General features: G+C 41.9%; 2 protein-coding genes across 6 annotated transcripts; both read right to left on the bottom strand.

Annotated features, from left to right (window-relative positions):
• Positions 1-4138: 4138 nt before the first annotated feature.
• Positions 4139-21010, bottom strand: LOC108344038 (toll/interleukin-1 receptor-like protein). 5 transcript variants are annotated; one of them, XR_008244714.1, is made up of 5 exons: positions 7636-8099; positions 7175-7471; positions 6984-7087; positions 6144-6919; positions 4139-6047 (listed from the first exon to the last, which is right to left on the bottom strand). XR_008244714.1 is itself a non-coding variant. In XM_052866858.1 (4 exons), the coding sequence occupies exons 2-4, from the start codon at positions 18803-18805 to the stop codon at positions 7464-7466; spliced, it is 660 nt and encodes a 219-aa protein (XP_052722818.1). In that variant the 5' UTR covers positions 18806-18816; positions 20718-21010; the 3' UTR covers positions 7366-7463. The 5 variants fall into 5 exon arrangements, 3 of the variants coding, with proteins under 3 accessions (XP_052722817.1, XP_052722818.1, XP_017437986.2); XR_008244713.1 differs by lacking the exons at positions 7175-7471; positions 7636-8099 and having other exon boundaries at positions 4139-4586; positions 4687-6047; positions 6984-7071; XM_052866858.1 differs by lacking the exons at positions 4139-6047; positions 6144-6919; positions 6984-7087; positions 7636-8099 and adding exons at positions 18060-18241; positions 18336-18816; positions 20718-21010 and having other exon boundaries at positions 7366-7471.
• On the bottom strand, positions 8195-16745 carry LOC128193473 (uncharacterized). The gene is made up of 2 exons (XM_052866856.1): positions 15851-16745; positions 8195-15772 (listed from the first exon to the last, which is right to left on the bottom strand). The coding sequence occupies exons 1-2, from the start codon at positions 16743-16745 to the stop codon at positions 14754-14756; spliced, it is 1914 nt and encodes a 637-aa protein (XP_052722816.1). The 3' UTR covers positions 8195-14753.
• Positions 21011-21386: the final 376 nt, after the last annotated feature.

Here is a 21386-nt window from a genome sequence, read left to right on the forward strand (position 1 = left end):
TTACCTCTTCGATGTTGTCTTCAGGGATTCTCACCTCCGGATTAGACAATTTTTCTTGCTCTAGAGTCGAAGTGGGTTGTTTTCTTCTTTCATATTTTTGACCAAAAAATTTGTCTTCTTCTTCATCCTTATTATGGATCCTAATAGTTTCATTGCTCAGGTCTTGGGCATCCTGCGAAGACTGACATGGTAATGACAAGAAGGAGAGTTCATCCATTTCAAGTGTTTTCTCCCCCTGAAGTGGTGAACTGACATAAAAGGACTGTGTTTCATGAAATGTGACATCCATGCTGATAAAGATGCGACGACTCTGAGGATGATAACATTTGTACCCTTTTTTATTAGAAGGATACCCTATAAAGATACATTTAAGGGCTTTTGGATCTAATTTGCTACGATTAGGGTGATGAGAGTGAACAAAAGCAATACATCCAAAAATTCTACTAGGCAGACTTGATATTAAAGGGGAAGAAGGAACAAAAGACAATAAAGACTCTATAGGACTAATGCCGTTTAAGACACGGGTAGGTAACCTATTGATGAGATATGTGGCAGTTAACACTGCTTCCCCCAGTAAATTTTTGGAACAGACATTTGAAAAAGAAGAGCTCTAGTTACTTCAAGGAGATGACGATTCTTTCTCTCCGCAATCCCATTTTGTTGAGGAGTGTTTACACATGTAAGTTCATGAACAATACCATTATGAGAGAAAAAATTGAGGAATTCATGATTAACATATTCAGTACCATTATCAGACCGAATTCTTTTGATATTTCTTCCAAATTGATTTTGGACAAGATGAAAAAATTTAACAAAGATTTGGAAAACTTCAGATTTATTGCTCATAAGGTATGTCCATGTGACACGAGTGCAATCGTCAATAAAGGTAACAAACCATTTTGCTCCAGAAATAGATGCGACAACTGGTCCCCAAACATCAGTGTGAATTAAATCAAAAGGAGAAGTACTCTTTTTATTACTAATAGGATAAGATGCACGATGATGTTTTGATAATTGACAAATATCACAATTAAAAGACTCAACAGACTCATTGGTAAACAAATGGGGAAATAAAGACTTGATAACGTTAAATGAAGGATGTCCAAGCCTTTTATGATGAAGCCATATTTGAGAGTTTGCCCACGTCTCAGATGTAGCTTGTAGACTCAAAATATTTGTTGTGCTTTGATCATTAGTCTCTAATAGATACAACCCACTTTGCTCCTTAGCAGTTAAAATCGTCTTCCCCGTGGCAAGATCCTGAAAAACACAATGAGTGGAGAAAAATATTACTGAACAATTTAAATCCTTTGTGAGTTTTTGCACAGAGATAAGATTATTGGCTAATTGTGGAACATGTAAAACGCCCTTTAATATAATGGATGATTCCAAAACTATATTCCCAGAGCCACATATAGGTATACCCTGACCATTCGCAACAGTAATAAGTTGTTCTTTACTGCTTTCATCATATGAGTTGAAAGACACACGACAAGGTGTCATATGATCAGTTGCTCCTGAATCAAGAATCCAAATACCTTGAGTCATATTACCAACAGTATTGAGACAAATCTTACCTTTCATGGACAGAGTACATGATCCAGAGGGCTTACTCATTGATTCAACCATTGCTTTCAAGCGGTCGAGTTCTTCCTTATAAGCTTTCATGTCAAGATCTGGTGGTGGAGAAACATTAGATTGATTGGTGGCTTCCTGTTCTGAGGTAGTGTGATTTACCCATTTTTGAGTAGGCCCTTTGTTATTCCTCATACGCTCTAGAACATTACTTTTCCCATGGAGTCTGAAGCATGTTTCTTTGGTATGTCCAGATCTTCTACAAAATGAACAATAATCTCCACGATTTCCTGTTTCAAATGACTTTCCTCCAGTATAATAATCTCCACGATTTCCTCTTTCAAATGACTTTCCTCCAGTGCTCGTTCCTTTGTGGAATCCCTTTCCGGTTGTCATGGCAGAGCCTGTGTTGGAGATCCCCCCATCAAGCATGACAGCTCTTCGAGTTTCTTCTCCTCTTGCCATAAAAAATACTTCTGATAAGGAAGATAATTTTTCTCTTCCTAAGATCTGTACCCTAATTGGGTCATACTCTTGATTTAGGCCATGGAGAAATTTAAAGATTCTTCCTCTTTCCACGACTTCAGCATGTGCGGCAGCATCTGTCTTACACATCTTTATTGTTTGGTATTGATCTAATTCAATCCAAAGACCATTCAAAATTCCATGATATTCTGATACAGAATGTGAGCCCTGTTTTGTATTAAATATCCTGCTCTCAATGTCATAACATGCAGCAAAATCCTTTTTTAATGAAAAAGTATTTTGTAAATCATCCCATATCTCCTTGGCAGAAGAATGAAACATGTAATTTCGACTTATCTCAGGAACCATGGAATGCCACATCCAAGTCATAATTAGTGAATCTTCATTGTCCCACATTAGGAAGTTTGAGTCATCTGGTTCTGGTCCTCCACCATCTATGTGGTCTAGTCTTGAACGACCCTTGAGAATCCTTCGAATGTACTGGCTCCATTGTAAGAAATTTCGCCCATCCAACCGATAGGCACCTATCATATTTGGAAGATCATTAGGACCCAAAGGAATAAATTTTACCTCAGACATCCTTGGGAATGCAATCTGGGGACCCTATCTGCTGACGAAACAGTGGAAAACGGTGCCGGACAGCGGCAAACGGCGCCAGACAGCGGCAAACGGTGCCAGACAGCGGCAAACGGCGCCTGGACAGCGCCAAACGGCGCCTGGACAGCGACAAACGGTGTCTGGACAGCGACAAACGCGGCCTGGACAGCGACAAACGCGGCCTGGACAGCGACAAACGGTGCCGGACAGCGGCACAAGGCGTCGGACAGCGGCACAAGGCGTCGGACAGCGGAAAAACAGCCTGGGCAGTGGAAAACAGTGTGGGCTACACAGAATAATATGGAGCAGTACTTCAAAACTCAGATTTACTCCGATCTGAGCCAAAATGGGTTGTCACCGGCCCTTGTAACGGAATAAGGAGGCTCCGGCGACTCCTTCTGTGACGTCGGCGGCGAGTGGGTCTCGCCGGAACTAGGCGCGTGGGCTACACGCGCCGGCAAGGCTGGTTGTGCGTGGCGGCGCGTGGCAACGTCTTCTCCGGAGCGATTTGCAATGTTGTGTTTGCTGCAGATAGGCGTCCCTTTCTGTCCTATCAGTGATTCCAATAGTTTCTGCTACAGTTGAAGTGGCTGGATAGCTGCTGTTGTTGGTGGCTGGTAGCTTATCAGTGCAGCGGAAACAGAGCTCCCAAGATCGGGAGCTCTGATACCATCTTGAGAAACATGTAGAACTATATTTATTTCAATACATATTATTACAACATACTAATGTATTTATAGGAGTAAAAGTTAGGCACCTCCTTAAGTTAGGCACCTCTAAGTTAGGCACCTCCTATGTTAGGCACCCCTAAGTTAGGCACCCCTAAGTTAGGCACCTCATACCTAAATAATTATAGAAAAATACTTAGTAAGGTTTTCTCTAATTACAACAACTATCAACATATTATGTTCAAAAAAGTCACTCCAAATAAAGCATACATCTGCTCAACAAATCTTTCTTTTAAGCCATCTTACATAATGAAACATACAATTACTTAGACACTTTCTCACCACAGAATATACAACTTCTTGTTACTTAATGAGCTTAAGCTAGTATACTAATTCTGAGTACACATAGCTACAACTTAAACGTTTCGTTCAGATTGTAACAATGCAATTCCTCTCCTATATTTTCTTAATTGTATTTACGGATATTTATACCCAAACCAGATCTCTATATTTCATGCACATGATTAAGCAGCTTCGCATTTTTAGTTAGACAAAGGACTCAAACCAAAACTGAACTTGGCAATCAATGCCCATTACTAACAATGTATACCAACACAGTTCTTATCAATGATTGACTATAATATCATCATGCAACAACAACCATGAATCTATGAACAAGTCCAAACTGCATTATTACCAATTAATAACACCTACTCAACAGCCAAGTGAATTCCAAAAGATTATAATTTAACTAGGTTTAATTACTTTAAATTCATTCCCACATTCTATAACATCAGATTATATAGAAACCATTTACACACATCACAACTTATGTACTTAATTAATCATTTCTGAAAAGTTGCCAAGCAGTTCATATCATTCACTACTACAAAAGTCTGAGCATATGACTTAAATTCACGTTTATAAAAACTCCAATAAGACCTTGCCCAACCCTTTCTAACCATACCTATGTTTTTCCCCTTTATTCATTCACAACCAATATTTACTCATGAACCCAAATTACTGAAATCATCAATCCAGACCAGTCTTCCAATATTTCTAATTATACTTTTAAGATCCATTTCCAATCATAACTACATATCTAACGTCTAAACAAGATCAAATCCACTTGTTCAGATTATTCAATTTACCGCAACATATAATCAAACTGGGTAATCCGCAACATGTAAAGGAGCACGATTAATCACCGTGGAAACCCGTTCAACAATGCTCCCAATAAACTTGTACTGGTATTCATCCCTGTTCCAAACCTTAAAGTTTAACTAAGCTAAACTAGAAAACCATGTCTTGATACTTATACTAATTTTCAATCAAATAAAAAGATTGGTAAGCTGGGTACCCATCTCCGAAGTGATAGTCAGACAAGTCAGCAACTTCACGCAGAGCCATCTTCCATTTTTGTAACTTCTCCTTCTGCTCTTTGAACCTCTTTTCATGCTTAGCCAATGCTTCTGCATAGCTACCTTTATGATGTCTGACATAAGAAGGATCCACCTTATAAAACACTGGTATAATCAACAGCCCTTTACTCCGGCAGTGAAGGATGCTTTCAGAAGCGCTGGTGTGATTTCCTCTCCTCTTTGAAGTTCATCATCATCCATGAAAGTGTGAAGGTCCCTGTCACAGAGAGCATTGTAGAGATAACCAGTGAAAGCATAACTTTGTGAGTTTTAGTGTATTTAAGATGTGTATTAGTTACATATTTTTTTACTCATAATAATAATGTTGGTATTATAATAAATAATTTAGAAATTAGAAAAACAACTCTTTATATAAAAACTTGAAAGGTTGAAAATGCCTAAAATCACGAGATAGATGATCAAGCTGAAGATGGAACAAGTTGAATTTGTGACCATCAAAGAAATCATTATTAAATGATGGTTAGGCTATATATATATATCTATATATATATATATATATATATATATATAGATATTAAAAATGGAAATATCCCACCCATTCTTCTACACTTTTGCTATACTAGTAAATAAAGTAAAAAACAAAAGCACAAAGAAAAAGAAAAAAATCTGTCTTATTTGCTGTTGGTATAAGGATCATCAAACCGAATGTCTTCCATGATGCTGTTTTCCTCTTTGAATACAAGGATTCCTAATGCAGTTTTCTTCTTTTTCCTCTTCTTCCTTCTTCTTCCATGGTGTCTTCCATGATGCTATTTTCTTCTTCTTCTGCCTTTTCTTTTTTTTCTTCCTCTTCTTCTTCTACTTCTTCCTTTTCTTCCTCCTTTTGTTCTTCTTCCATGATGTCTTCCATGATATAAGGATCATCAAACCGAATGTCTTCCTTGTTTTCCTCGAATACATGGATTCCTGTTGCTTTGACATTTTGCGCATAATATGTAACCTTCACGTGATTCCATTCCTTTTCTGAAGGTTGTTCATGGAAATTACCATACATTTTTAGATCAGAGAGGTATGTTAGATCGAATTCAAATTTCGTCTGCTCGTTCCCAGATTTGCCTCCCAATGTTTGATATTTCCCATTAATGTACACTTGAGGGTAAAAGGTAAGAAACTCATCATTTTTATTCATATGTATAATAAGAAGAGAAAGAACTCTGGCAGGAAACTTATTACGAAACCAGAAAGAACATGAAGGCCCACTGCTCTTGAGATCAAACCACTCTGGAAACCTTGCTCCTGGAAACTGGAACATAATTTTTCTACCTTCGTAGTATAGTTCCTGTTAGTCATACATAATTCATAAAGAACTCATTAGCTTACCAACATTAAGAGCACTACGTATTATCAATCAAAAAATTCAAAAGCAAGACAAAACCTTATTTAGCAACATGTCTAAGCTGGTGGAAGTCAAAGATATACAGTTTGTTGCATTGAAATATTCTAATTTTGGTGGAAACCCTCTTATTTCCTCAAGATGTTTGCAATCAGTCACATCAAGCTCGTTGAGGTTGTGAAATTCTTTGATGCATTCAGGAAGGTGTTTGAAATTATTGTTCCGTAGAATTAAAGAACGCACTTGTGCCAACTGCATGAAACCTGCCGAAAAGAAGTTATCATCCAGGTTGCAAGAGAGTGCTGAAAAACACTCTAACTTTGAAGGAACCATTGAGCCTACGTTATCTTCAGTAACACTCAAAGTAGACAAGTTAGGCAAGTGAACAATTTCACATGATGACAAGAATAACTCTTCGAGTCCCAATAAGATTTTGAAACGACAGTGGCAATTCTTTAATGGGAAGACCCGCCAATCCAAGTCTCTTTATGTTTTCCATCTTTCCTAGTATTTCTGGAAATTTCTCAAGACTGGAACAAAACGAAAGTTTTAGGCTTTCAAGAGTGGGCAAGTTGAGAGGTGGAAAATTCGTAAGCTTGATGCAATCTTCTGTTAGGAGTATCAAGGGGGAGGTTTTTGACCGGGAAGTCAATGAGCAATGAGATGTGAGTCCAACCTTATAAGTAGTTGACACCACTCTACACCCAAAACCTTAAGGCAATGAGTTAATGTGTCTTCCCACTTATAAACCACTCTACTTTCTCATTTCTCTCCAATGTGGGACTTAAACTCACACTTGGATTCCCAACATCTTCCGCCTGCAATATTTTAAGTTTACTCATTAAACCAATTGAGTCGTGAACTGCAACTAAACTCTCACACCTGTTAAATGAAACTTCCTCCAAATTTACGAAATCAGACATATCTGGTATCTGTGTCAAAAATTTGCACGAGTCAAAACTCAAGACGGATAGATTCTCGAACTTCTGCAAAGAAAATAAAGAGAAAAAAAGTTAAGATATTTATGCTGTTTCAATAATTTACAAGATGAGGAAAACAGTCTTCAAGCTTGCCTTTGATGAGTCAAGGAATTCAAATGACGTAAAATGACTGTAAGGTAGCTTGCATGTCACAAGATTGCTCGGATCAAAATTTGATGGTAAAGAATTTGAAGGGTATCCATGCCATTCCAGTACTCTCAAACTTTCTGGAAAATAATTGGGACCTTTGGAAAATTTACCATCTCTAATGATAAGTATTTTAAGGTTTTTCATTCTTCTGAAGGCGTTGGGATTCCATTCTAGCGTTTTTTCTCGCTCATATATAGACAAATCCAAATCCAGGATTATGATTTCAGTTTTGCTAGTACCCTGTTAATGCAAAAGTCACATTCAGGAATCCAAAAAAATTCACGTTTTAAGAGAACTTTGCAAAATTGTAAAGAGAAAAAAAAATACTATGATGTTAACAGATGACACAAAAAATATTAAATCAAGCTAAGAAAGTACAACAATCATTGATGAAGCTTACTTACCTTGTCGTGTTTTAAAACATGAAGGATATCTTTCTCTAACCATAATCTCCTGCGCTTCCCTGGCTCTTCGGGTGACTTTTGCCATTCAATATGTCTACCCATGTCCTCAATCAAGTCGTGCATATCAATATAATCTTCTCTATCCGTCCAAAAACCTATGAGAGATTTATCCACCAACACCCCAATATGATGTTTCATGTTCTTATCATAAAGAGCACCAAGTATCTTTTCAACTTCTTCCAAACTACTTTCATTAAAGAAACAGGCGATGTCAAGAAAGACGCTTTTTTCTTCTTCCCCCAAAGCAACATAGCTTACTTTTAAGTATCTCTAGAATTTCACCGTTTGGAATTATTTTGTAATGTTCAATCGCAGACTCCCATTCTTCTACACTTTTGCTATACAAGTTGGAACCTATTACTTTTAAAGCCAATGGAAGACCAGAAGCATAAGTTACTACACGTTTCAACACGTCCTCGTAACTTGGATCAACATTTTCCCTTTTGAAAGCATTCCATATAAGCAATTGAAGAGAATCATTAAAATTCAATGCCTCCACCTTATAAGTTCTTTCAATCCCATGAGATTTTAGCAGCTGTTCGTCCCGAGTGGTAATGATAACCCTGCTGCCGGGACCAAACCAATCAGCTCTTCCAGCAAATGCTTGTGTACTATAGGATACCTAATCCTCCAACTGTCGACCAGTAACCCGACGACAATTGAACCACTGCAGGACATTCTCATAACGTGGTCGACCACTAGGTAACCGACTGTAATAACATACGACCATGTGGCATTGTCGACCAGTTGAGGCTCGACAACCGACAGGAAGCATATGTGCGACACGTCGTCCACTCGGGTCGACACGAATGATGACGCGACATCGTGATCTAACGGTTTCAGATGAGCAGTTACACATCTTGGTCACACAGCGCCGTGAATCACGGCCATATATCATGGAAGTAGTTGACTCGATATCAGCACATGATATGACGGTTACAACTTCTAAACAGTCAGTTTCCGTAACCGACCGGATTTTCAGGTAAACGGTTTATTATGTTAATTTAAATATACAAAGCACAGGAGAAAAAAGGTACGTTTTTTCCCCTAAGAGAAAATTAAGAAAGATTTGGTTATTCTGACAATACCCTGATCTACACCCCTATTGACTTGAGCGTCGGAGTGCCTTTGCAGGTACCCAGCCCACCTTACTCAGAGACTTGGAGAAGAGGGAAAGACAAGATAGTGAAGGCAGTACAGAGAGGAAGAGAGAAGGTTGTTAGGTTCGTATCTTGGTCTCCACATTCCTACTGAAACATTTTGGCGCCCACCGTGGGGCCCGAGATTACTATCCCAACAACGACCACTGGAGCGATGGAAAATTCCGATACGCACGATTTGATCAGGCAATTGCAGGCGCAAATTGAGGCACAGACACAAACCATGCAGGAGATTCAACGTAAACACGCGGAGGAGATAGCGGCGCTGCGAGCACAGATCCCACCACCAGAGTTATCCGCCTCCAACAGACAGGAGGATAACGATGCCAGCCATCATGGTGGAGGAAGGAGGGGGCCTACTCCTATGCGCCTCACTAACCTGCTTCCATTCACAGAAGCCATCATGCAAGCAAACATGCCGGACAAGCCTCCTCCAACCCTGGAACGCTACAATGGTTCTGAAGATCCTGAGGACCATCTACGTAATTTTATAGATGCAATGGCATTCTATACCGACAGCGATCCGGTGATATGCAGAGCTTTCTCCTTATCCCTTAAAGGGGAAGCTCTGGAATGGTTCCATAAACTTCCCCGAAATTCCATAGATTGCTTTGCAACCGTCGAATCTTTATTCCGAAAACAGTACGCAGCCAACAAAAAACCAGCGATGACTGCTACTGAGCTTGTCCATACCAGGCAGGAGAAGGATGAGACCCTGAAAGCTTTCATGCAGCGGTACATCGAGACGGCCCGACGCGTGCCAGATATTACTCCCACCTTTATCATCAGCAACCTGTCATCCTGCCTAACGCCGGGACAGGTCTCGGAACAATTATATGCTGACCCTCCAGCATCCCTGGAGGAACTCCAATCCACTATGGCGAAATTCATCCGCATCGAAGATCACCGTAACTCCAGGATGAAGCACCAACAGGATGTCCCTAACCAGGAGGCAACAAAACCAACGAAACGACCCCCAAACGACTACAGACCAAATCGACCACCTAGGAAGGAGTCGGGGTGGACGTCTAAATACGATCGCTACACGACTCTCAACGCACCAAGGGCGAGGGTGCTAGAAGAGGCCTTACACGCCGAACTTCTCACCGTGCGGCGAAGTGCCACCCCAAAGAACGCGAATAACAGCAAAACTTGCCGGTTCCATATGAATCATGGGCACGACACGGAAGAATGTAACGTAGTAAGGGACGAGTTAGAACGACTCATACGTGCAGGTTATCTCCAGAATTACGTCAAGGAAAGGGTTTCCACTAGAGCAACAACTCCTCGCCGAAGAGATCCTCCTAGGCGCAGTCCCCAGCGATCTCCCCCTAAAGATGTTCGACATCGTAGGCGGTCGCGCAGTCCACCTCGGCGCATAGAGAGAGAACGCTCAGTCCGAGGCCGCATCGACACCATATCTGGTGGTTTCGCGGGGGGAGGCGTGTCGGCTTCAGCGAGGAAGCGACATTTGAGACAGTTGAAGTCGGTCCATATGGTCGAGCGTCAGGCTCGGTCAATCCCTGATATCACATTCACGAACGCTGATTTCCATGCTCCCGACCCTGATCATGATGATCCTATGGTAATCACGGCTAATATAGCTCGGTATGATGTCAGAAAGGTCCTCGTCGACCAAGGAAGCTCGGTCAACATTTTGTATTGGTCCACTTTTCAGAAAATGGACCTATCTGAGGACCTCATCGCCCCATTTAATGAGCAGATTGTCGGATTCTCAGGAGAACGAGTAGACACCAGGGGATACCTTGACCTGCGCACTCGGCTCGGGACAAGTCGGGAGGCACCTGAACTTCGAGTTCGATTCCTGCTGGTCGAGGCAAATGCATCGTACAACGCCCTGCTAGGACGACCTTGTCTGAACGCGTTTGGGGTAATAGTGTCTACTCCCCACCTCGCCATGAAGTTCCCGACAGACCATGGAGGCATTTGTACCGTGAGGGCTGATCAGCGCACAGCTCGACAGTGCTATGTCGCCGGATTAAAAATCACCCCCTTCATCCCAACCAGAAGGGCGACAGGACCCAAGGCAACGGCAGTCGACTTAGACCCCCAAACCAATGTAGACGAGCGTCTGCATCCGCAAGGCGAAGTCAAACTCCTGTCCTTAACGACAGACACATCCAAAACCACTAGCATTGGCGGAGACCTCACCTCCAGCGAAGAGCACGATTTGGGACGCATTCTACGGAACAACGCAGATTTATTCGCATGGACAGCTGCTGATATGCCAGGCATCCATCCCGGGGTCATGGCCCACAAGTTATCCATCTTCCGGGAAGCACGACCTGTTGCCCAGAAGAAGCGACGAGTCGGGGAAGAGAAACGTCAGGCTATCCAAGCTGAGGTCGGGAAATTGCTGGATGCCCAGTTCATCAGAGAGTTGACGTACACTACGTGGCTGTCAAATGTAGTTATGGTTAAAAAGTCCAACGGCCAATGGAGAATGTGTGTCGATTTCACTGATCTTAATAAGGCATGTCCTAAAGACTCATACCCCTTACCCAGCATCGATCGTCTGGTAGATGGAGCTTCGGGTCATGTAATGCTAAGCTTCCTCGACGCCTACTCAGGCTATAACCAGATTCCAATGTACGAGCCCGATCAAAGCAAAACAGCCTTCATTACCGAACGCGCTAACTACTGTTATGAAGTAATGCCGTTTGGATTGAAGAATGCCGGGGCTACTTATCAACGCCTTATGGACAAGGTCTTCCATCACCAGGTTGGACGATGCATGGATGTATATGTCGATGACATGGTGATACGCAGCAATTCTGTCGAACAACACCTCCAGGATTTGAAGGAAGTTTTTTCCCAGCTCCGACGGTACAGCATGCGCCTCAATCCTGCCAAGTGTACCTTCGGCGTCCCCGCGGGAAAATTCTTAGGTTTCATGCTCACACGTCGAGGTATTGAAGCCAACCCCGACAAGTGCAAAGCCGTGCTCGACATGCCAGCACCAAAAACCCTACGAGAAGTACAACGTCTGGTGGGTCGCCTTACCGCCCTGTCCAGATTTATTCCAAGGCTGGCTGAACACATCAAACCCATCCTGAAGAATTTGAAAAAGGGCTCCACTCAGCACTGGGACAATGACTGCGAGACTGCATTCATCACTGTCAAACACATCTTAACCAGTCCTCCAATTATGGCTCGACCAGACGAGGGATCCGACTTACAGCTGTATCTCGCAGCCGCCCCGTATGCGGTTAGCGCCGCCCTGATACAGGAGACGCCCTCCCTTAAGTTGATTTACTTTATCAGTCGCACTTTGCAAGGGGCTGAGGAACGATATTCCCGCGTTGAAAAGTTTGCCTTAGCGTTACTCACAGCCTCCCGCCGGCTTCGACCATACTTCCAGAGCCATCAAGTGATAGTCCGCACAGATCAACCCATCGCCAAGATCCTCCGTAAACCAGATTTAGCAGGACGAATGGTTGCTTGGTCAGTGGAACTGTCAGAATTCGGCCTCCGCTACGAGCCCCGTGGATCTGTCAAGGGTCAACATTTAGCAGATTTCGCAGTCGAGTTAACACCTGCCCCAGAAAATCCCACGACAAAATGGCTCCTCAGCGTGGATAGTTCCTCCGACAAAAGGGGGGGAGGAGCCGGTGTCGTATTGGAGGGGCCGGATGATGTGGTCCTAGAGCAAGCTATCATATTCAATTTTCCAGTTAGCAACAACCAAGCCGAGTACGAAGCCTTAATTGCTGGCTTATCCCTGGCTAGAGAGTTGTCGGTCGAGCGTTTAGAGTGTCGGATGGACTGGAAGCTGGTCGTCAGCCATGTGAATGGAATCTATCAAGTCAAGGACAATCAGCTGTTGCGTTACTTCCACAAGGTTCAGGCTTTACTCCGCAATTTCGTCGAGGTTAATGTCCTCCATGTACCCAGGGAGCAAAACGCAAGAGCAGACCTTTTGTCCAAATTAGCTCATTCTAAGGAGCGAGCGCAGTTATCCTCAATCATTAGAATGACGCTCGACCGTCCTGTGGTGGAAGCTTTTGTTACTAATGTGTCGACACCTATAACAGACTGGCGGCAGAGAATCAAAGACCTCATGGAGCGGCAGGACAAAGGTGTTAGCATTACCGCGGCTGATTCCAAGCACATTGCGCGTTTTGTGTGTATAGGCGACGACCTATATCGTCGCGGCCATAGCACTCCGCTGCTAAAATGCATCTCGGAAGAAGAGGCCGACTATGTGCTCCGCGAACTGCACACAGGGATATGTGGATTTCACTCTGGCAAACGGACATTAAGAGGACGTGTTCTCCGCGCAGGATATTACTGGCCTACTCTCGACCGCGACTGCGAGATATTCGTCAAGAAATGCATTTCCTGTCAAGCACATGGTCACGACATCCGTGCACCTCCTGAAGACTTACACAATATTGTCTCTCCATGGCCGTTCGCCCAGTGGGGTCTCGACATTGTTGGACCGCTGCCGATCGCCAAAGCGCAAAACAAGTTCCTCCTCGTGGCGGTTGACTACTTCACAAAATGGATAGAAGCTGAGCCACTGTCCGTCATCAGCGCCCAACGAGTGCAGAAGTTCATTTGGCGTCTCATCTGTCGGTTCGGTCTCCCTCAGAAGATCATTACCGACAACGGTCGCCAATTCATCGAACGCAAATTAGAGGATTACCTCAACAGTTTGGGCATTAAACATGTCACATCATCAGTCGAGCACCCTCAAACCAACGGCCAAGCCGAGGCCGCTAACAAAGCCATTTTGACAGAGTTAAAAAAGCGACTCGGTGAAGCCAAGAGTTTATGGGTGGAGGAACTACCCGAGGTCCTGTGGGCATACAGATGCACTCCCCATGGATCTACAGGGGACACGCCATTCAACTTAACTTACGGCACTGATGCCATGCTCCCAGTCGAGGTGGGCGAGCCCTCATTGAGACGACAAATCACTGATATGTCCCTTAATGAAGAGCAGTTACGGACAAATCTCGACGTCCTTCCTGAGCGTCGTGAGGTTGCCACCATCCGCGCAGAGGCCCAACGGCGCATGCTATCTCGACGGTACAATACCAAGGTCAAGCCCAGAACCTTCAAAAGCGGCGATTTGGTGTGGCGAAAGCGGGGAGAAGCTCGGAAGAATCGAGCCCATGGCAAACTCGCAGCTAACTGGGAAGGACCCTTTCGGGTTGCTGAGGACATGTCGAACGGCGCATATCGTCTCCAACTTCTTGACGGACAGCCAGTTCCCAACACTTGGAACGCCACTCACCTTAAATATTACTTTAGTTAACATCCACTTCTTATTCATTCTTCTTACAACGCTATCAAGTTTAATTATCAAATAAAGATTGTCTTTCATCATGATTATTGTTTAGATTCATTTATCACTGCTGTGAGGTCAAGTCCCAGGGTTATCGTACCAGGCACTTCCATACACGAAGAGGATGAAAGCAATCCCACTGGCCGATGTTCACCCTTGAACACCCAGTCTGATCGGGATACACTCCCACTGGCCGATGTTCACCCTTGAACACCCAGTCTGATCGGGATACACTCCCACTGGCCGATGTTCACCCTTGAACACCCAGTCCGATCGGGATACACTCCCACTGGCCGATGTTCACCCTTGAACACCCAGTCTGATCGGGATACACTCCCACTGGCCGATGTTCACCCTTGAACACCCAGTCTGATCAGGATATACTCCCACTGTCGCACAAAGCATTATCAATACACTCGACATTCACACTTAGTGCTCACCACAGCAAATCAATCGCAGAATCAGCTAAGTTAAACGAACAGCGCAATCAATTTCAACGTCAAGTATTCGTGAATAATCAAAGATTAACATTTATAGTCGTCAACCAAATACTCAAGTATGTATGTACAGATCCTTACTACATCTTAATCTATTACAATTTGGGATGTGTCGCCTTCAACAGCTTCAGCAGTCTCCTTGGCGAGCTTGTCCACTTCCGTTGCTCCCTCGGGCTCATTATTGGCGACCTCCTCTTCATCCTCTTCCCCCTCCAGGACAGCGTCATCCGGAATTTCCTTCAAGGGCTTCAGATGACCTTCATGCACATCCTTCCGGACGTCAAATTCAGCTCCCTTTGTTGATACCTGAAGCAAGTTCCCGACTTGCCTCAAGGCCTTCCTGAAACCCTTCTTATGTTCGTCCATGATCGCATCCTTCAGCTCCTCGATCAACTCATTTTTTTCAAAGACCTCTACCTTCAGCGCGTTCCTCTCTCGGGCCACTATCAGCATTGAGTTCTTCGCTTGATCCAGATCCCTGGCAATCTGATCGCGTTCTTGTTGGAGGGCCACACCAGCTTCCCGAGTCTTATTCCACAGTGTCTCGCCCTCCTTCAGAAGTTGTTCAGTACGCTTCTGCCTGACCTCACAGCCCGCATGGATCTCGGCGAGCTCTTTCAGCTGGGCGCGCACCTTCTCTAACTCAGACCGCATCTGACCCCTATCCGAAGCATACGCTAGATGCCAAGACAACGCTTGTGCCCGTGTGTTCATCTCCAGCAAGCTGTCAGCAATCTGTTGCTCGCTCATGTTTTCGATCACCTTCTTCTCTGAAGCATCCAGGTTGAGGTCCACCCTATGACCCGGCATGAAGGCACGATCCCATATGCCCAGCGGAAGGGGGCGTTCATCTTCTTCAACCACCTCCTTACTTTTCTTTGATGCCTCGCGGCTGGTGTCAACTGTCTTGGCTTTCCTTTTGCGTATGAGGGGCACCTCGACTAATGTTGTCTCCTCAGCCGACGCTACTACGACGGGAGGTGGACCAGCTGGTGGCACCAGGGGGCGTTGTTGCCCAACAGAAGACCCCGGACGATTACCTTCATCCCTCTCGTCGTCGATGGTCTGAAACCAGCTACGACCACTTCCTTTCCTCCCCATTATCTCTGCAAAACACCAAAACCCATCCAGAATGGTCAGCAACAACATAACAAGTTACAAAAATGATAAGCAAAGGCACATACCAAAAACCCTCGCCCCTGCGTCATCGAACTCGAGGCAATCTATAATCTGACGAGAAGAGAAGGGGCGTGGCAACGAGGTCAACATACTTAAAGCCTCCAACTCTTCGATCGTCATATTATCTTCCGACCATGAGGTAAATTTCAGAGGATCCTGCGTCCAGTATAAGGGAAATCTGGGATTCCCCTCACCATCGAAAAAGAACCGTCGACCAACATCGGTGATCGACACTTTAAAAAACTTCTCCTTAAACCCTCTATACGATTGCAGGTAAAGCTCTAGAAGCGCGTTACCTGGTTCCGAAATCAATGATACCCACCCCTTCGTCGCAAGCGGACGACATCTGAAGAAGTACAAAAACAAACCTACCGTAGGCCTAATTCCTAGCGCCCCACACAACACCCCGAACGCCTGCACATACCCCCAACTATTGGGATGCAGTTGGCTCGGTGCAACGTTCAAGGTGCGCAAAACATCCATTTGGAATGTGGTGAACGGCAATCTCACGTACAGATCATAGAATAGCGTAGCATAACAGTAAAAGAATTCATCAGAGGCATTCTCCCTCCCATAACAGATCCTCTCATCCTCCCGGCAAGCTATCAACTTCACACAGGTGTGATACCCTAGGGTCCTCAACACACAACTATTCTCAATCCAATCCGTAATTACAGCCCTACTCCTAAATTGACTCCTAAGTTCTTTTACCTCACGCGCCGCCCAGGCGTATTCATCTCCGCTAATAGGAGACATTATGCGTCCCCTGGGATCCTCGCCGCACACATTTCCATACACAAATGCCATTTCCCCATATGGAATCGTGGTAACTTCGGAGCATTCCGTCGTAGATGACGGCCCCGGCATATCGCCCCCGATATCCTGCCCCCTTCCTTCCATGATCAACAATAAACACACTAAGACGAAAGAAATTTTAGGGTTACCTGGTTGATTCTCGTAGCAACGAGGGCAATGAGACTGAAGAAGAGACAATCTCGCTAACAGTGCACACTCTCAATGTCTGCTCTTCTGCAAAAGTGACTAACCCCCTTCTGAAATCGTGCTGAAGAAGCCAAACCGTCTAATCGTCAGGCGCCGTAGGATCCTTTGTCATCTAACGGCTATTAATTCGCGTCCTCTCACTTCCCTAAAGGAGCGGGAAAACCCAAAATTCGTAACGCCACGCACAGCTGTTGTACACGTCTCCTCGATTCTTCCAACAATACTCAAAAGTCCTTCGTAACTTTGTCATCATCCATTTACTCGGACTTGGGGGGCATGTACTATAGGATACCTAATCCTCCAACTGTCGACCAGTAACCCGACGACAATTGAACCACTGCAGGACATTCTCATAACGTGGTCGACCACTAGGTAACCGACTGTAATAACATACGACCATGTGGCATTGTCGACCAGTTGAGGCTCGACAACCGACAGGAAGCATATGTGCGACACGTCGTCCACTCGGGTCGACACGAATGATGATCGACATACAGTACGCGACATCGTGATCTAACGGTTTCAGATGAGCAGTTACAGATCTTGGTCACACAGCGCCGTGAATCACAGCCATATATCATGGAAGTAGTTGACTCGATATCAGCACATGATATGACGGTTACAACTTCTAAACAGTCAGTTTCCGTAACCGACCGGATTTTCAGGTAAACGGTTTATTATGTTAATTTAAATATACAAAGCATAGGAGAAAAAAGGTACGTTTTTTCCCCTAAGAGAAAATTAAGAAAGATTTGGTTATTCTGACAATACCCTGATCTACACCCCTATTGACTTGAGCGTCGGAGTGCCTTTGCAGGTACCCAGCCCACCTTACTCAGAGACTTGGAGAAGAGGGAAAGACAAGATAGTGAAGGCAGTACAGAGAGGAAGAGAGAAGATTGTTAGGTTCGTATCTTGGTCTCCACATTCCTACTGAAACAGCTTGTAACTGCTCTCTGTCGTCAACATCATCTAGAATCAAGAGAACCTTCTTTCGCCCCAGCCTCTGCTGTATCATTGATGCTCCTTCTTGCCAACTTGTTAAGATGATATTCTTCTCACAAAGCATTTTTGAAAGAAAGATGCTTTGGAGGTGATGTAACCTATTTTTGTTTGAATTTTTTCTTACATTTTGAAGAAAACATGATTCATCAAAATAAGCAGCAATCGAATTATAAACTACTAGAGAGAGTGTTGTTTTCCCTAACCCACCCATTCCATGGATCCCTATCATGTGGACAACATCATCCGATCCAACATCCAAAAGTTTCTTGACTTCCAGCACCTGTGACGGTAGGCCAACTAAGTAATCCGGAACAAGTAAAGGAGTACGTTTAATCACTCCGGAAACCCGTTCAACAATGCTCCCAATAAACTTGTACTGGTATTCATCCCTGTTCCAAACATTAAAGTTTAACTAAGCTTGTAAACATGTCTTGATACGTATACTAATTTTCAATAAAATAAAAAGATTGGTAAGCTGGGTACCCATTCCCGAAGTGATAGCCAGACAAGTCAGCAACTTCACGCAGAGCCATCTTCCATTTTTGTAACTTCTCCTTCTGCTCTTTGAACCTCTTTTCATGCTTAGCCAATGCTTCTGCATATCTACCTTTCTGATGTCTGACATTAGAAGGATCCACCTTATAAAACACTGGTATAACCAACAACCCTTTACTCTGGCAGTGAAGGATGGTTGCAAGTTCATCCAAGCAGAAGGAGGAAGAAGCATAGTTGTGAGAGAGCACAACGATGGCAATCCTAGACTCTTCAATTGCTTTCTGAAGTGCTGGTGTGATTTTCTCTCCGCTTTGAAGTTCCTCATCATCCATGAAAGTGTGAACTCCCTTGTCACAGAGAGCATTGTAGAGATAACCAGTGAAACCATAACGCGTGTCTTTCCCTCTAAAGCTGAGGAACACATCGTACATGAATCTACGGGAACTTGGACTTGCCATCAGAACAAAGTCTGGAATGATAATTGTTAGCGTGTTGGGACAGTAAATGGAAACTTTATATAAACATAAAATTATTATGGGAATTTTAGTTCTTATAAATTTCGCATAATAAATGTTAGCTGTGGGGACTGTAAATGGAAAATATCTGTCTCGGTCTTTCTTATTTGCATCATTATATTGGTCAATGCAAACAATAGCCACACAGTATCTAATCCATGGTTGGTCAAATGCATCATTAATTAATATGGTCGGTTCACTTTTCACCTTTAATATCTAATCCAAACAATTGAGTTTAAATTGATTTATTTGATTAAGTTGGGTTGATCTAAGTCATTCATTCCTAATGATCTCAAACTATTGGTTTTACTATCTATATCTAAGTCATTCATTCCGGTTAATTGTGAATGTTTTTAGTTTTTCTCAATTTCAATCTTTCTTCTCTTTGGTCATCTAAAAGCTAATTATAGGTTTACTGTTACACTATTTATAATTAATTTTCTGTCTATTTTAAACTTAATTTATTACATAATATTTTAAAAAATAAAAAATTATTTTTGGTAAAAGTATTAATCTCCTTTAAAAACCGAGTTAATTTATTACATAATATATATAAATAGATCTGTTTCTATCAAATAATGAACCATTTTTCTTAGCCATGATGAGTAATTTGGTCTTATAAATAGAAAGGAAGGAAGTGTTGCTGTAATTTAATTAGATTTAATGATGCTGATGAAAATGATGTCCAAATAGAGGTCAGGTATTACAAATATGGATGAAGCTTTTTACAACCATATTTGACTTGATTGTTATTTCAGAATGTTTAATCATCCTGGATTTATGATTCAGCTTTGCATATCTGTAATTCGTATTATATTTCCATTTGTATTCAATCGATTTTATCAATGCAAAGACACTCTTTGCTTTAATTAAAAGATATTTACTTTGTTAAATGATTGTTTCAAGGAATAATGCCTGGAACATTGAACTTTGTTAACTTTCATATATATTATGCTATGTACTGCACGAGTTATTTTAACTTTCATATATAATATTTTTTTATTATTTGTTTAATGTTTTTATATTTATTTATTTAAATTGCATTATTTATCTGTTAATGATATTTATTTCTATTATTTTTTTATAATTTTTTTGTTATTTATTGTGTATTAGGTTATTTTGTGGTTATTAAATATTTTATATTTGGTATTAAATTTTTTGATAATTTTTTGTTATTAAATTATTTTGTTATTTTGTATTTAATGTATACATTTATTTAAGTGTTAATTATTTTAACTTTTGATTTAATTTATAAGATGTTTCTATTTATATAATATGTTATATGCTATTTTTTAAATTTAGTTTTATGCTGTTTTAGTTGTATGCTTTTATTTAGGTTTTTTAGTTTTATGTTGTTTTTTTATTTTCTTATATATATTATTACAATAAATATGTTTAAAGTATTAAATTTCATTAAAAATAAAATTTAAATAAACATCAAATATAAAAATAAAATACAAATTACAAAATATTAACGCAAAATATTTAATATTTAAATAAACTAATAGAAAAAATAAAAAACAAATTAAATTCAAAAAACAATTAAATATAATAAAAATCAAAAGAAGGAAAAGCCATGACTTGACAACAGTTTAAGTTACAGTGAAACTGCACTTTTAAGTGCGCGTTGGTATGAACCGCAGTTCAACTACGGTTAGACCGCATTTTAAACTGTTCAGTGTGAAGAGTTCTGCAACTCTTGTTCTAAGGCCGGCTCTCAACCGATGCGGTTAAGGCATCGACCTTCGTCCCATCCAGTCCATAAACGTATCACAGCACATAAACAATCCATACAAACAAATATCATTGCATACAATCTTTCTATCATACAAAGCTTAAGGAAAGAACAACCAACCTGGACACCCAAACTAAGAAGAATCACCTCACCACGATACCACCATGATGACCACCAAGGATAGGTATGTGCACGACAACAAGTAAAGTGAAAGGGAAGGAAAGATGGGGGAACACTACGCGCGATAAAAGAGAAGATAGGGTGAGGTGAAGGAAGAAGCACTCTTTAATAAACTATGGTTGCAAGTTTATCCAAGCATAAGGAAGAAGAAGCATAGTTGTGTGAGAGCACAACGATGACAATCCTGGACTCTTCAATTGCTTTATGAAGTGCTGGTGTGCTAGAGGGAGCTTCCTAGATATTACCACTGAAACTTTTCTCTCTTTTCTCTCTCTTTTCTCTTAAAAGTCAACATGCATAACCCTACTCTACGTTAGACAGGTCTTTTCAATGTAGCATATCTTTTAATAATGTAAAATTATTAAATAAAAATTATATAAATGATAATTAACCACTAAGAATTACTATATTATCGTAGTCTATAAAGCATGTTTTGAATTTAACAAGTTATATATTCACATCAGCTGAAATTTTCAAAAGAACAGATACATATTGTTACAACTCTCTCACTTTGTTGAAATCTTTTCATTTAGACCTTGTTCACTTGAGTGAATTTGAAGGAGAGTAATTGAGGGGATTTGAGAAGATTTAAAAATAATTTTTTTTGTT

The sequence above is a fragment of the Vigna angularis genome, chromosome 8, assembly GCF_016808095.1.
Source record: "Vigna angularis cultivar LongXiaoDou No.4 chromosome 8, ASM1680809v1, whole genome shotgun sequence".
Taxonomy (NCBI): Eukaryota; Viridiplantae; Streptophyta; class Magnoliopsida; order Fabales; family Fabaceae; genus Vigna; species Vigna angularis.

What these genes read in the sequence shown, in the direction of transcription:
- LOC108344038 (XM_017582497.2), bottom strand. Translation starts at nt 18,805, where the DNA reads ATGGCAAGTCCAAGTTCCCGTAGATTCATGTACGATGTGTTCCTCAGC. An exon ending in GGCTATCACTTCGGGAATGG is followed by an intron (nt 18,242 to 18,335) that starts GTACCCAGCTTA and finishes TGTTTGGAACAG; the next exon opens with GGATGAATACCAGTACAAGT.
- LOC128193473 (XM_052866856.1), bottom strand. Translation starts at nt 16,745, where the DNA reads ATGGAAGGAAGGGGGCAGGATATCGGGGGCGATATGCCGGGGCCGTCA. An exon ending in CGCAGGGGCGAGGGTTTTTG is followed by an intron (nt 15,773 to 15,850) that starts GTATGTGCCTTT and finishes GGTGTTTTGCAG; the next exon opens with AGATAATGGGGAGGAAAGGA.